This window comes from Limanda limanda, chromosome 11 (assembly GCF_963576545.1).
Source record: "Limanda limanda chromosome 11, fLimLim1.1, whole genome shotgun sequence".
In the NCBI taxonomy this organism is placed as follows: Eukaryota; Metazoa; Chordata; class Actinopteri; order Pleuronectiformes; family Pleuronectidae; genus Limanda; species Limanda limanda.
Window position 1 is genome coordinate 25,604,197 of NC_083646.1, and position 17,374 is coordinate 25,621,570.

The 17,374-nt window shown below is 41.9% G+C and overlaps 1 protein-coding gene across 1 annotated transcript in view; it reads left to right on the forward strand.

Annotated features, from left to right (window-relative positions):
- Positions 1 to 1,880: 1,880 nt before the first annotated feature.
- Positions 1,881 to 17,374, forward strand: part of emc2 (ER membrane protein complex subunit 2) — a 32,287-nt gene continuing 16,793 nt past the window's right edge. The window contains exons 1-5 of the mRNA XM_061081516.1: positions 1,881 to 1,924; positions 2,678 to 2,791; positions 13,128 to 13,192; positions 14,132 to 14,217; positions 16,032 to 16,089. Coding sequence (XP_060937499.1) covers positions 1,885 to 1,924; positions 2,678 to 2,791; positions 13,128 to 13,192; positions 14,132 to 14,217; positions 16,032 to 16,089 — 363 coding nt within the window. The 5' untranslated portion in view covers positions 1,881 to 1,884. The remainder of the gene's footprint in view (positions 1,925 to 2,677; positions 2,792 to 13,127; positions 13,193 to 14,131; positions 14,218 to 16,031; positions 16,090 to 17,374) is intronic.

Here is a 17,374-nt window from a genome sequence, read left to right on the forward strand (position 1 = left end):
CAAACATTGTTGCTAATTGCATCTGTCTTCATTTTCCGCAAACCTCTGTACAACACCAACAAAAAAGAAATGTAGATGGAACAGGAACTATTTCAAAACCACAGAGAGCACCTCAACCTTACCTCAATTTTTTTGTCCATAACTGTTCATTTTAGAGATTGCCAACTCTGATTGCTTCTGTCAGAAATCAAAATATAATGGCTGTGAAGTGTTTCTACTGGAATATTTATTTTTTTCTTCATACATGGCGACTGAAAAGGAAAATATATATATGCTTGTCCCATGTGCCATATGTGGGGGCCTCCAGAGCATGGAAACCTACGTAAGCAACAGTCAAGTAGTACAATTTGGGTTTTCAGATGGCTGCAATTGATCTCCCATATTGTGACATTTCTGTACAAGAGCGCAGCTCCAAGTTAAACAGATGCCTTATGTCAAAAGGTTTTTTTCACCCCCACCACATACAGCTGCATCTCAGAGTTATAGACAGCTTGTTCACGGAGCACTTTTCCCCTCATGCCACCATAAAGTCACAGCCACTGCACAGTGTTTATTGCAGACCACTATTAGGGCCCTGGCCTTCAGTGGCACCTTGGCAGACAGGGGAAGCCCTCTGCCCCAGAAGACAGTGTATTATTGTTTGGATGTGGTTTATTTGGTATTTCTTGTTCCAGTGAAAACCCAACCACAGATCAACTGACTGCTATGTGCAGACTTGGAAATTACAAGTGCTCAAATCACCAAAGCTGAGCGTAACTTAAAGTGTACACATTCTTTTTATTTGTATTCATAAAAGAGTTGATGACATTTAATTCTTCTCATGTGCACTTGCTCTTGCCTGTAACTGATGATGCAAGATTTATTATAAAAATCAGGGACCTTTTAACATAAAACTTTTCCTTGTGGGCCCTTCACAACATAATGTCAACAAAGCTTAGCTGTGGGCAATGTGCTCTGGATATATGACATCAGATCACTGAAATGTCTCTGTAAGCAAGTTTTTAGTGTAACAAATATCTAATGTGGTAGGAGAGAAGTGTGTAAGAGAGCAGACGCGGCATGGGGATGAGATTCACAGAAGCTCCTGAGGGAAATCAGGATGGTAGATATGCTTGGAAAGCACATTTCATATTCCAAAGGACACTGATAAATTGTAGGCTCAGACATCCTAGCCAATTCTTAGGAGAGGAATGACAAAGACATCATCTGGATTAAATGCTGTAACCTACTTACCATCATGCTGCATGCTGCTGAAAGTGCAATGGTCATAGCTTTATTGTTATGATTATCATTAATATTGTTGTTGTTTTATAATAATACAAATTTTAAATATACTTTTAAAGTAAAAAACAAAATTATTAAGTCATGCCATTGATATGAATATACATGATTTTTAAATGAACCGCATCAGTTACTTTATAGAACAAAAAACAAATGGTATAAATACTACATATTCTTCTCCCACTATTACTACTGCTACTACTACTACCATTACTACCACGACTACTAGTACTGATAATAATAATATATTGAGAGTTTCTTGTTGTTCTTTTTCTCGTTTATTATTATAAACTTAACTTTAAATAGACTTTTAAATAAACAAGTGAAAAACTTAATGATTAAGTCATGCTGTTTGATAAAAATATATAAGCTTTTTAAATGAACCACTCCACTTACTTTATAGAAAAGAAACACATGGTCTAAATACTACTTATACTTCTACTACTATTACTATTACTGCTTCTACTACTACCAATAATAATAATATATTGAAAATTCATTATTATTATATACGAATATATATATATTTTCGTTTATTTTTTATGGCCCAAGCGCTTAAGTCCGTGACGTAGGCGCACGACGTATGTTGTCAAAAGAAAAAAGATGGCGTCGGTGTCAGAACTCTACGATGTGGGTTGGGAAGGTAAGACTGAAGATAAAATAGATTCTCCTCGTGTGCCATTGAGACCAGTGGATTACAGTTCGTGTGGGAGTCTGAATGTCCGTGTTCGTCCATGAGGGAGAGTCGTCATTGTCCCACACGGACAAAACACAAGCGAACAAGGCAACGTGAAGTGCGTAGCTAATGCTAGTTAGCTTGTCTGCTAAATCCTCGGGTTCATCCAGTCATTCAGTGAACTCACACCTTCTCAGTAGCTGTCTTGTTAAACGAGTTATTGGTGACATCACTCGTGCTTCGTGTCGAGAGTTTTGTGTTTTAGTCGGATAACTCCCTGTCTGTAGCCGGTTCGCCAGTCATGGTGGCTCCTGCTAACGCTAGCTGCAGCTACGTTTGAATAGATCTCTGGTTGTGTGACTGAACAGCAGTAATAACTACAGCGATGTAATAATGATATTACAGCCACGTCGTGTGCACGTATGCGTGAACACGTAGCACAATCATCATCACAGTGGTTTGAAGTTTTTCTTATTTTACACATTATGCGATAATATGTATACAACGTGTCTATTCACTCCCCCAGGGTGTCTGAATATCCCTGATACATTAAGTTGCATCACCCACATCAGGTCAGATGATGATAATTCAATGCAAACGATATCACAGCAAAGCTTCAGTCGTGTGTTGCACATTCCCAGAGTTGCAGTACCAGACTTTACACACATGTGTTGATACAGACCACAACTGTCCTCATGGTTTTCATATCTTTGGCCACAGAGATGAGAGACAAGCTGCGCAAATGGAGAGAAGACAACTGCAGGAATAGTGAACAAATAGTGGATGTTGGCGAGGAACTCATCAGTGATCATGCATCAAAACTGGGAGATGACAGTAAGTGTTTCAAGACAAAACAATAAGCACATACTTACAGAATATTTACAAGGGATACACATGAAAACAGGTGGGCGAAATGGCCAAATATAATTCCCTTATATCAAGGTAAAAGTTATTTTCTGTCAAAATAGATATTTATAATCTGGAAATGTCACAATCTTATTCCTTTTTAAATACTTGACTTTTGCTCCTGAGTCAAGGTTGAGGTTTTAAACACTTCTTTACAAGATTTGAGGTAGATCAAGTATGTGTTTGACCTCCTCACTGTGCCTGCATAATGCAGAATTTCTAGATGTTGGTTTCCTGCCCAGCTCTTAACACACGTTTAAACTTCCTGTTTTTGACATACTTTTGTCCTTAATGATCAACTCTTGTTAGCAGACAAAACATGTCTGTTTTGGTAAAAACACAATGAACTGCCTATCCACTTTCCCTTGAAGCTGCTCCCTTGTCACATTAGAGTAAGAGATGAGTGTAACCTCCATAACATTACATTACATTTCATTTAGCTGACGCTTTTATCCAAAGCGACTTACAATTAGTGCATTCAACCCCGAGGGTACTGACCCAGAACAACAAGAATCAAGAAAGTAAAATTTCTTCAAAAATAAAGCAAAACTACAAAGTGCTATAAGTAAGTGCCATTTAAGTGCTACTAAATTGTTAGTTTCAAAAGTTGTAAGTATTTTTTTTTTTTTTTTTATTAAAAAATAAATAAATAATAATATTTACAGAGATTGAAACCACACTGTTATTAACTGTGCGTTCATATGGACAAACATAAATAGGCACCGGCATGAAAGAAAAAGGAAAGAATACTTCAGTTGAATAATGGATGAATGGGATCAGGTTAATATTTGTATTTATCTTAGCATAGTAATATAGAACATGAGTACTCACAAGACAAGCCGATAATTGGGATATCATTGACACAAGTAACACTACCATTACAATGGTGTGAGCAGTTTCCTTAAGGGAATCTCTGCTGCCTAGTAAGTACATAATGCCTTTTTCCCTCATTTTATATATCGGGCAACGGTGAGTTCTACCAACCATTATCATGTCAAAAGTCACGGTTTCCTCTGGGACAGTACTGTCCTGTTGCATTACCCTGTAAAACTCTCCCTTTTCCCCCATTCTCATGATTCATACATTCCTTAAAGGTTTGGATACACACTTACATGCCATGGTTTAATTGAAACCAACTCTTAAATTGGCTGTGAAATGGGATGGCAATTATCAGAACAAGAGTTGGCATCATTAAAGTCAAGAAAAACTTCAAGCGTTTGTTTGTTTTGGCATAACCTGCCAGTGTCGGGGTGGAGTTGGGTTTTTCTTTTCAATTAACACAGGATGTTTGTTGGGCTGAACATGTCAGAGCAGTCTGTCAAGCATGTTTTATGAATTCCATTAATAGGCTGCTGTAGCTAAGCCATTAGTCAGTTTGATATAATGTCACATTTGACAAAATTATAATGCTTCATTAAACATTTCATTTAAAAAAAAAAAGTTTTTAATGTGCATTTAAACTTTTAATTTATTAAAATTTGCAAAATCTACTTTACAGTACACAGTATAATGTCTTACCAACAGTTACCAAAAGCAGATTAATACATAAAAAGATAAACTTCAAAAAATTAACAAACTTATTTTTGGAATAGAATGGTTGTGTTGGCGATTGTGCTCAACATGTCTTGCTTTACTAGTTTTAAAATAGAACAACGCTGACAGTTTCAGACTGGCTTCATATTGGTTTTATTGATTTGAAAACAGGTTTCTGCCCTAAATAAATCTCTGGATGAATCATGGAGGAGAAAATACAGAAAACAGAGGTGTCTAATATAAGTAGAGCTGTTTATATGACTAACTACAACCATATATAGATCAGTATAAAAATAGCAAGATAGTGACTTTTTACAGTACATTTTAAAAGGTGAGCTGCAGAGATACACAGAAGTATATTTTTTATGAATTCACTATTGTTATAGCTACTGGCTGATACTTGAGATTTGAAAATTCAACATCTTCCAAAAATTTCTTTGACTTTAATATAAAAATCCATTCAAGAAGTTGTTGGTGAGGGAAAATGTCACATAACCGTTGACCAAACCTTGCTTTATATTGTATTAATAGTGTTTCCCACAGAATTTGATTCAATTTGTAGTGGTAGTCGATGTATACAATACCTTTGCAGACAGAATTATTAAATATAACTGTATATAAGGTGCACCACTGCAATAGTTATAATTTACAAATGCTTTGTTTCATATAAATAATCGAACAATACTTGTGAATAGCTCTATATCTGTTTATTGTCAGTCTCACCTGTTGCGTCTCTCCCACAGCAGCATCTTGGCTGCTTTCCTCCTCCTCTCTTACATATCTCTCTTCATCAGCTGCAGATATCCCCCCTGACCCTCTCTTCCTTGTTGTATAGGTTTGCCCCTTTGGACTCAATTTTCCACATATCTAAAAACATTGCTGCGTGTTAAATAGGGGATTTATGGATGCTGCTCTTTGATAAATGTAAAACTGAACTATCCGATTGTTGTAATAGTGACCCTGAAGATTATGGGTAGTGTTGTATTTGTCCATGACATTGCAAATTTTTCTTAAAACATAGTTGATATCATACCGACTTGTGGCTTCTACAAGAGCAAATAACAGTGTTTCACAACCTGGAAGCCATACGTCATCCTTGGTTGGTTACAATATTATTGCTGATAATCAAAATCTCCAATCAGAAAATCAATGTGATTTTTTTTCCTCTTGAACCAAACTGCTGAGCTCTATTCTGATCGTCTTCTTATGTGCTCATCTTTTAATTGAGAGTGCACACAAAGAGGAGAGGCTTTTCACAGATTAGTCTCTTGTTATGGTGTGTGTGTGTGTCGGAGAGAGAGAGAGAGAGAGAGAGAGAAATAGAGTGTAGCAAAGAGGGACATAGCGAATAAATAAGCTGTTTTCAGCTCTATAATGAAATTAGCTTTTACCCATTTGAAATAGTAATACAAAATTGAAAAATCAATATGTAAGTGTTACGCCCCCTGGTGGCTCGTAGCTGGACATAACATAAATGCAACAGGTCTGAATAAGTGAGGGTGCAATCACACAAAACACAAGACCAGATATAAGATAAAGACAGTATTTATTTAGACAAAGCAACACAGGGATCAACAAGGACTAACAGTGGCACCAAAGAAAAAGAACACAAAGAAATCCCCCCCCCTTTACAGGTGCTTAGCACCCAAAAGTACAGCGGGTGGTGCTCACTCTAACCTGAGGTATTAACAAACAGTAAACCTACGTGAGTGTGATATGTAAACCCCGGAGTATCTTACCTATCCTTGTAGTCCCTGTGCGCACAACAAACAAAGTAAACAAAGACAAAAGACAAAACAAAAGTAGGCTGCTACAACTTAAACTACTGGTAAAAACTCACACAAGACACCAGCAAACATCAGGACCAAACAAAACAATCAGCGCTCTGACACAGCTCACCACAAAAGCCTCCTCTCGCCAACAAAACAAACACAGGACTATTTAAAGGGGAAGGGTTGACGAGAGATCTGTCACAGGTGGGGTGATTGGAAGATTGGATGCAGGTGAGATGAGCGGCCATGATACTTCTTCTTCTGGCCACTTCACTGGCACGTCCTGCCCAATAGCTCCCCCTTCCAGTCACTGGAGGCATCACCAGTCTATAAGGACTTGGGAACAAAACAACACCACAAGACAGAACACAACACATGTATACATACAGGACATACAGAACACTGTCCGTAACACTCCCCCCCATAAAGAGTCAGCCCAGGGCTGACGATACCTTAAACCATCCCGTAAACCCCAAAATCAATATCAATTTCCCACAGCGGTTTAGAGGACTACTGACCAACAATATTTACACGCGAGACAGAGCGTCTGCAAACACATTCTCGGTGCCCTTTTTGTGGTGGATCACCAGGTTGTAATTCTCAATAAAAAAAGACCAACGCATCAGTCGTTGGTTGTGGTTGTGCATGCGATGCAGAAACACTAGCGGATTGTGGTCCGTGTAAATCACCACAGGCTCCGCACTAGACCCAACATACACCTCAAAAAATTGAAGCGCAAGCAGCAAAGCCAACGTCTCCTGTTCTATGGTAGAGTAGTGCATTTGGCTACTATTAAACTTCTTCGAAAAGAATCCTACAGGGTGGACCAAACCCTCAGAATCCATCTGAGTTAAAACTGCACCAGCACCAATACCGCTCGCATCGACTTCCATGGAAAACGGTTTACTAAAATCAGGAGCACTGAGTACTGGCGCATTACACAAGAGTGCTTTACAACACTCAAAGGCAGTTTGACACCTGTCTGACCAGACAAACTTTACCAATGGACTGATCAAGTCAGTCATTGGGGCTGCAACAGAAGAGAAGTTCCTACAGAACCCTCGGTAGTAACCAGTCATTCCGAGGAATCGGCGTAACTCTCGCCGAGTGGTGGGCACTGGGAAAGATGTGATTGCTGCGATTTTGGCCTCCAAGGGACGCACTTGGCCTCCGCCCACCTGTTTACCCAAGTAGGTCACAGTTGCCTTCCCAAACTCACACTTTGCCAGGTTCAGTGTCAGGGATGCATCAGCCAGTCGCTGAAACACAGTTCTTAGCGAGTCCACATGAGCAGTCCACTCTGATGAGTGTATTACCACATCATCCAAATATGCAGTACAGTTAGGTACACCACTAAACACAATATTCACCAACCTTTGGAAAGTGGCCGGAGCGTTTCTCATTCCGAAAGCCATCACGGAATATTGTAAAAAATTGTCAGGAGTCACAAAAGCACTGATAGCAGAAGCACGTGGTGAAAGGGGCACTTGCCAATAACCTTTCAATAGATCTAACTTTGTGACATATCGAGCTGACCCTATGGTATCCACGCAATCATCTACTCTGGGCATAGGAAACGAGTCAGGTACAGTAACATGATTTACCTTTCGATAATCTGTACAGAATCTGACAGTAGCGTCAGGCTTTGGAACCAATAAGCACGGAGAACTCCATGGACTGGAACTGGGCTGAGCTAAATTATGTTCAAGTAAATAGTCAACCTCTTTTCTCATCAAAGCTCTCTTATGTGCATTTACCCTGTATGGGTGCTGTTTAATAGGCCGGGACTCACCCACCTCTATGTCGTGCTCTAACACCGTAGTGCGGGTAGGCACATCTCCAAACAGACAGGGGAACTCTGAGATAAGGCAGAGTAGGTCAGCTTCCTGCTCCCTGCTTAAATGATGCATCAAGGATGGAAGTTTCACCAACATCTCTGAATTAGACAACCGAGGGGTCTGTTGCTGGGCATTGCGTAAACTCAGGCCATCCTCATCACTCACTGCATTAGGGCTCACTGCTAGTGACACCGCAGCCGCAACAGTGGCTACAAGAGGCGCACTGCGTGTCTCCGGCTGGACCTCGTCTCTGTTGTAATAATTTTTCAACATATTTATATGACACACTCTGGTTTTCCGTCTTCTATCAGGGGTCCTGACCACATAGTCAGTGGCACTCAACCTCCTGTCAATAGTATAAGGTCCTGAAAACCGAGCACTCATTGAATTACTCAGAATGGGCAGTAACACTAAAACCAAGTCACCTGGCTGTAGAGAACGTGGAAGTGCTTTTTTATCAAACTGCCGCTTCATACCCTGTTGTGCAGCATAGAGACTCTCCCTAGCGATACTACAAGCCTCGTGCAGTCGTTCTCGGAAGCGACTCACGTAGGTCAGCACGTTTCGCTGGGTGGACGAACTCTTGTCTGTTAGCTGATCCTTTAACACCTGTAAAGGGCCTCTGACGGTGTGACCAAATACCAGCTCTGCTGGACTAAAACCTAGTGACTCTTGCACTATTTCCCTAACGGCAAATAGAGCCAAAGGGACGCCTTCATCCCATTCCCTACCGCTCTCCATGATATATTTGCGCAACACTGACTTAAACGTCTGATGCCATCTTTCGAGTGCCCCCTGCGACTCAGGGTGATAAGCACTCGAGATCCGATGTGATATCGAGAGGGATGTTAACACCTGTTCAAAAATACCCGAAAGGAAGTTGGTACCCTGATCGGTTTGCACGATCTTAGGAAGGCCGAAAGTAGAAAAGAACTTGATCAGGGCCCTTACTACTGACTGAGCTGTTATACTCCTAAGAGGGATAGCCTCCGGATACCGGGTAGCTACACACATGATTGTTAACAGGAACTGGTTACCGGATTTCGTTTTTGGCAGAGGACCAACACAATCAACCAACACGTGCTCAAACGGTTCCCCTATAGCCGGGATCGGGTGAAGAGGTGCAGGCTTGATAACCTGATTAGGCTTCCCCGTGATCTGACATACGTGGCACGTACGGCAAAACGAAGACACATCTCGCTTCAAACCTGGCCAGAAGAAATGTCGCAACACTCGGTCATAGGTTTTCGTAACACCTAGATGACCAGACCAGAGATGTTCATGAGCCAGAGATAACACGGACTGTCTGTACTGTGTAGGCACAACAATCTGAAAAACATTACTCCACTCATTATCAAAATCAGCGCGAGATTTCCATCTCCGCATCAGTAGATCATTTTCCATAAAATAATCAATTTCTTTATTTTTAGCGATCTCTGGAGCAAGAGCCGCAGCAAAACACTTTGCTAAAGTAACGTCCTCCTTCTGAGCAGCAATAAGACTGCTTCGTACCATAGGCAACCTAGTTGTCTCTGTGGTGGAAGTATCGCCCTGAACCTTAAGCTGGACACTCGGCTCAGCAGTAGACTGAATAATCACAGATGGGGAAAGAGTCGGGCCAGACACCTCAGTAGCGAACAGGGTATCCGATAAATCAACTGCTTCACCCAGACTACGTGCTTGAGCACGGGTGACCACACACACAGGGAACACTTCAGGGAAGTCCTGAGCCAACACATCAGGCTGCAAAATCTCAGGTCTTTCTAGAACTTCTAAAAGTGGCATAACTTTGCCACCAGCGATGTCATTCCCTAGCAGAAATGTGACGCCTCTAACGGGCAAAGACGGGCGCACGCCCACTTTAAACACTCCTTTTGCTAGGTCACAGGATAAATGTATCTTATGGAGAGGCACAGACACAAAGCCCATTTCAATGCCTTGCACAAGCACACTGGAGCCACTTAAAGTGTCATTGCAAAAAGGTAACACATCTGACAATATAAAAGACTGTGCTGCGCCAGTATCTCTTAATATGCGCACTGGACGCTGGTTCAACGCATTCGCACTAAGGGAAACCAGGCCGTCCAACACAAATGGTGTGTAACAGGGTTCCAGAGTATTGTCCTCCATCTCCGGGACTAGTGACACTGGACCCAACAATGTTTGCACCAAACCAACCTCTTTTGGTCGTTTGCTTGGCTGTGACAGCTTGCGTTTTAACCTAAAACAGTCAGCCTTTATGTGACCTGTTTCGTGACAATAGTAACACTCCCGTTCCCGGAGAGGCAAGGGACGTGGCGGACTAGACTGCATTCTAGCCGAGGCAGAAGGAGTAAAAGACCTACTCTCATATCGGGGAATCCCAAATGTTTGCTTGTGCGATAACACAAACTCATCAGCAAGCACCGCAGCTTGCCCTACTGTCCCAACCTTTTGCTCATTGAGATACGTCACTATACGATCAGGCAGACAGTTCTTGAACTCTTCAATGAGAACCAATTGAGATAGGGTGTCAAAATCAGTCGCGTTGCTTGCCTTGCACCAGCGATTAAACAAAGTCTCTTTCTCACGGGCGAACTCCACGAAGGTTTTACTTGACAATTTCTTAAATGTCCTGAACTTTTGTCTATACGCCTCCGGCACGAGTTCGTATGCACGAAGCACAGCTGCCTTGATAGTGTCATATGACAAACTATCTTCTAGAGAGAGGGAAGCTAAAATCTCCTGGGCTTTACCTGTGAGTTTACATTGAAGCATTATAGACCATACCTCTTTTGGCCATTGCAGGGAGGTAGCCACTCGCTCAAAGGCAGTAAAATATGAGTCTACTTCCGCCTCACGAAACTGAGGTACTAGCACGATATTTCGGCTCACTTCAAAACCTCTCGCCGGCGCGGAGGATTCAGCAGATACAGACCGAGTTTGAGCTGAACTCGCAGCAGCAGCTTCTATTTCTAGGCGCTTTAACTTCACCTCTTTATCTGCGGTTATTTCTATTCTGCGGTAATCCGCCTCTATTTCTAATTCCATTTTACGAATAGCCAACTTGTGACTATACTCTGCTTCTTTCTCTTTCTCCTGCGCCTCCATCTGCAAGCGCGCTAAGCGTAGCCTATAGCGGGCATCATCACTTGCTCTAGGTGAGGAAAATGGAGAGAGTCGGGGCAGAGTTAGAGGAGGCTTACGCTCCAGATCAGAAGGAACTGACTCATCCTTACCCAGCCCTCCCCCATCTACCTCTTCCTCCCTGCTGTCCTTCTCTGAGTTAGAAGACAAGGATAAGGCTGGACTAGCGGGCGCACGAGTAGCGGCACTGCTGCCCGTACCAAGCACTTTGTTGTGAACCAACATACGTACGACCGCTTCTTTCAATTCAGCTTTTAGCTGATTTGGGGGGACTGAAAATTCAAAATGTGCCGCAATGGCATACAAATCTTTTTTTTTACAGCGATCAATCTGTTCCACAGAAGGATCACTAAGAAAACACGCAAGATCAAACGTGTCCATGATGTTTCAACCAGCCTTAACACAAACCTTAACTAATCTAACCAATATCAACAGCCTACTTGACGTGTGCACTGCACACCAACACTCAACAAACCTGTTGCTTAATTAGGATCAAAGATCCCGGACGAGCCCCCAATTTATGTTACGCCCCCTGGTGGCTCGTAGCTGGACATAACATAAATGCAACAGGTCTGAATAAGTGAGGGTGCAATCACACAAAACACAAGACCAGATATAAGATAAAGACAGTATTTATTTAGACAAAGCAACACAGGGATCAACAAGGACTAACAGTGGCACCAAAGAAAAAGAACACAAAGAAATCCCCCCCCCTTTACAGGTGCTTAGCACCCAAAAGTACAGCGGGTGGTGCTCACTCTAACCTGAGGTATTAACAAACAGTAAACCTACGTGAGTGTGATATGTAAACCCCGGAGTATCTTACCTATCCTTGTAGTCCCTGTGCGCACAACAAACAAAGTAAACAAAGACAAAAGACAAAACAAAAGTAGGCTGCTACAACTTAAACTACTGGTAAAAACTCACACAAGACACCAGCAAACATCAGGACCAAACAAAACAATCAGCGCTCTGACACAGCTCACCACAAAAGCCTCCTCTCGCCAACAAAACAAACACAGGACTATTTAAAGGGGAAGGGTTGACGAGAGATCTGTCACAGGTGGGGTGATTGGAAGATTGGATGCAGGTGAGATGAGCGGCCATGATACTTCTTCTTCTGGCCACTTCACTGGCACGTCCTGCCCAAGAGCTCCCCCTTCCAGTCACTGGAGGCATCACCAGTCTATAAGGACTTGGGAACAAAACAACACCACAAGACAGAACACAACACATGTATACATACAGGACATACAGAACACTGTCCGTAACAGTAAGTTTCTTGGAATAATATTGTGCCAATACAAATAAATCAGTGACTGGAAAACACTGCTGTATTTATTGATATTGCTAAATCTATATTTTTTTGTGAAAAAACATTTGGAAGTAAAAACTTGTTCTGACGTGAACTACAGTAATGGTTTACACAGTCACTCACAGAAGAGGATGAGAAATGTTTCTTCAGCTGCTCTAGTTTCACAAAACATAACATGTTTTTACATAGAAATGTAGCTCACCTCTTTTCCTCTGGTACCATTAACATCCCCTTCTCAATGTGTCACCCATGTTAGTAGAGAGTGTCAGGATGTCATCTAATGATGTGGACAACTGTTACGGATGCAGGTGCATGGTCATTTTCAGTTTCACATTTTCAGTTCAACTTAATTTTGAAAGTGAGAGGTCATCATAACAAACAGAAAAAACATATTTCCCCTAAAAGGGTTAGAACAACCCAATTTTTCTTAAATGTAATGTTGTTACTGCAATTAAACAGGTTATTTATTACAGAGTCACTGCTGGCAAATACATTTAAATTAATTGATAAAGTTCTTTGAATTAACTCTTGAGCTGTTTATTCACTTGGTGGAAGCCTGCTTGTGTGCAGATGACAGGACAGACGAACACGTTCAATACATCATTTTTTCATGTTACATCGGACAGTGGAAAGGAAAGGGCGTTAACACAGTCTTCTTTGTGTGTGTCTCTTCTGCCCAGTATGGATTATTTATGAGCAGGTGATGATCGCAGCGCTGGACTGCAGTCGGGATGATTTGGCTCTGGTAAGTTTTTACTGTACTTCCTCATACACCCAGGAGCTTCAAAAGCAAAATGCTCTCTCACAGCTATTCCTATTTTGCAGCACCCCTTTTTGCCAAATGTGAAAATCTGAGTTTCATTTGGCCAAATGGTATTACTCTGTCTGTACTTTGGAAAAACAATTTGCTGAGAGTTGGAATTAGAGGGTGTAGCAAATGAGAGGAGAAGCATGCTTCAACTGTTAGCTGAACTTGGCCATCATTTACTGCCTTTTTCCCCCAGGATTTATTTGCCTTCCTAAAGCCTAATGTGATGTTTCTGAGTTCATGTTCTGAAATATTCATAGCTCTGAAAAACATTCAAATGTGCACAGGATAAAAAAAGACAAGAGGTCAGAGTAATTGAAATGGTTCATCTGTAATCAGTATGGAAGTGACAAATCCTTTGGCAAAAAGAATGACTCATTGAGAACGAAGAAGGCAGAACTCAGTCATTAGAAATAGTTGTCTGTTGGCTATCCTCTCAGCTCTGCTGCCAGACGTTTAAGAAAAGCACAAGGACCAGACTTGAGCTGATGGATAGCGCAAACGATTCAGATCACGCTGCAGATTTTTCCATCTCATTCAGGATAATGCTGAATGTGATTGCAACCATTCCTTACCTCTTACACTTCTCAAACAAAAAAAAAAGCTCTGAATGGAGGGGGGAGGAAAGTATCCTCCTTTTTTTAATAGCAGGCAAGGTAGCCCAAATGGGTAGCATATAAACTGTGAAGGTTATTTTTGACAGCCTGCTTTCTTATCACTGTATTAGGTTTGTTTAGCTGGAACAATTCAAGGCAGGTGGTTCGGGTTGAAAAATCACGAGTATCTGTCGAAGTAAGCGTGTGAGAGCATGAGTGTAACACGAAGTTTAGTTACAGCCAACTGTAATTGGTCTCTCCTCTGCCCACATCCTTACAGACCTGTCTGCAGGAACTGAGGAAGCAGTTTCCAGATAGCCACAGAGTGAAGCGATTATCGGGCATGAGGCTGGAAGCTTTGGAAAGGTAAGCATCGGACCGCTCCAGAGATAAAAACAAAGGGGTGACAAAAAAGCACTACCTTGCTGTTATTTATGATACTTTTGGAGGATTGGGGGCAAGAAACAGTTACCAGGTCTTAAGTGGTACAAAGGTCTGGTTGTGTGTGGTAGGGCGTGTTTATGTTGGATAACCCAGCATTCTTTAGGAGAGGAGGGGAACATAGAGAGGAAAGGTTCAATGCTGGGTAGTCCTGTGGCCCTTTTGCCTGAGTTAGGGATTCCCGGGACGGAAGTGGTCGGATCCCACTGTTATTCTGGGGGTCCCTCAATCTTCTTTGGTTTCGGTTCTATATTTGTTTTCTTTATTTTGTCACTCCTCATCTTTTTCCCCTCCTTATTTTCATGCTTTTTTTGCCATCCTGTTTCGGTGTCTGGGCTGTGAGTATGTCCCCTAAATATTGACATGTGCTACACGAGCCCTTCTCGTCCTCCCTCAATGATATGTTTTATTTTTGAATCTGCAGTTTGTAAAAAAAGTAAGCAGAATGGAGCATGAGCAAGAAAGATAAACAAGGGGGGTATTTTAGTCTGCTCTGAGCTGAAGTAAGGGTAATTCAATCTGTTTACTTCCTCACTCACATTCCACAGCCGGATCACCATTGCTGGTTTATCGGTTATGTCAGAGTTTATGTGATAATTGAGAGTGATTGCTTCGGCACTGTCAGATTAAATAAACGGCACACTGGGATCTAATTGGCAGCAGACAGAGCTACACTTGAATGACACAGCTTCAAACGGCAAGGCTCTTCCCCTTCACACACACACACACACACACACACACACACACACACACACACACACACACACACACACACACACACACACACACACACACACACACACACACACACACACACGGTTCCTAAATAAATAAAGCAAATCAAAGTGGCTCGTGAGTGGTTGCCTGGTGCCATCTGAAATCTCCCAAAGTGTGGCTGAGTAATAAAGTGAATGTGAGGGAAGCAGCAGCGCTGGAAGTGGGGCTGCTCAGGGTTAATGGAAACCAGAGTTGCTTCTGTCTGTTGCTGGCTGTGGGCGGGGCAGTTTCTGATCACTGAACCCCGCCTTTCACTGCTAAAATGTTAGCATTGCAGATTGCCCCCAATAGAAACAAAAGTTGAAGACTCATCCGTCAGCGCTTGATTGGACATGACAAGTAAAGTTCACATGCCTCCGATTCCCAGATTTCTTTACCATATGATTTTATATTTACAGCTCATAAATTTCCCTCTTTAAACAGACTCATGTGGTTGCAGTCCAAGAGTGTAGGCTAGGCTGCGTATTGTGTAAGATATTGTTGCTTATCAAGTTCATATGTGTGTATTGTCGTATTATGTACTGGCCTAGAGACAGACAACTGGACCTGAGCAGTAGCTGTGGACCTTGAAAGATGTAAAAGCAGCAATTTTATTTTGTTTAAAGGTGAATCAAACTGGATCCAATCAAATGAAAATACAGACCTCTAAGCAGTACAGTCTGTTTGTATTGATTTCATGACTCATTGTGAAGTGATATAAGCTTCTCACAATGTTGGCTGCGTGACCAGCAACCTAAACTTAAATGAGTGTTTATTTCCTCCTTTAGATCGCCACTGATTTCTTTACAGGGTCACTGTAATCACAGGAACCTGCCATGCTGTATACAGAAACTTGACTACCTTGAACTCTGTTGGATTTCCCCACCACCTAATTTTAGCCAACTGGGGACTAGGATCTGGGATTGGTTTAAAAAAATAAAATAATAACCAACAACTTTGTCTTCTTGTCCCTTTCTCTCAAGATACGACGAGGCCAACAAGCACTATGATTCCATTCTTCAAGATGACCCCACCAACACGGTAAGACTGAGGAGTCGGGAGCGATTGGGGAAAAATCTCTCTGCTTAGCATTCTACTTTGCCTCACTCTGTGGTCTCAGCTTTTTTGGCGGGCTTTAAATCTGCCAAAGCACTTTGGTGTCAGTGGTGTGAGTTTGCTAAGTTAAACTCCCCTTGGCCTCCCTGACCTCAACCGCAGTGCTGATCAGCCTATCACCCACACAACTGAAAAGTGTTTAAGGGGAGGTGGGGGTGATTCATGGTCTTAGTCAGTGGCAGACATGTTTGGTGGAAATAAGGTGTAAATAAGGCACTGGCCTTTGAAGACAGTGATTTACTGGACCTTTCAGACCCCCACGCTGGACCAACGACTGAGCTCCTGTCCCGGCTTCTCTGTTGTCGTCTACCAGCTCTGGGTACAAAGTCCTGCTGATAGGTAGATGCAGACGAGCCCAGAATAACCCTAATTTCTCTGAAGCACTCTCTGTGCTTCCTTCTCTCCTCAATTTTCTATTCATCTCTATCAAATGACTTGCAGGAGCATGTCTAGCCAATCCCACACCACCATCTCAAAACATAATGTACCTGCTGTAAATTGTTTCCATAAGGACATGTGGCCACGCAAGAAAATAAATCTTTTAAAGGGTTTTCAAAAGAAACCATGACCTTATTTATTTTGGCTGTACCCCTCCCCCTCACCCCAAAGATGTTCAACGAGTTTCCAGTACCACGCTGACATATGGATCGCTTTAGATGTGTTAAACATTTTTCTAGCTAGAAACAACAGCATAGGCATCCTTGCTTTGGATGCCATGTGAAGATTCTTCATATCTTCAGCTGTCTAATCTAATCAAATAGAAGTCTTACTGGAAAAAAACTACCTAATAAAATCCACCTCTCTTTAATGTACCCCTCCCTCCCTGCTTGCTTTCACTGTGGCATTGAGGAACAGCCTCCTCATCTGTATGTTCCCGCCTCACACCATGCTCTGCCACAGCTGCTGCCTCCCACCATAGTCACTCCCACCTTTACTTTGTCAAGACCATCTTTGTTTATATAATACTTTTGTTGCTGTTGGAAGTTTGCAAGTCGGATTGGCACGTCACACTTTAAAACGAGGGAAAGGACTGTTTTCATGGGCTTGTTCCCTCAGTTTAAATTTAAAAGATTGCTCAGGTCGCAGGAGTATTTCACAAATCAGTTTAAGGGCTGGAGTAAAATTATAATATGTTTAAATTTTGTATTTTGTCCAGCAAGTATGTGCAAAAGCCATACAACAAACTGAAAGACTACCAACCAATACGACC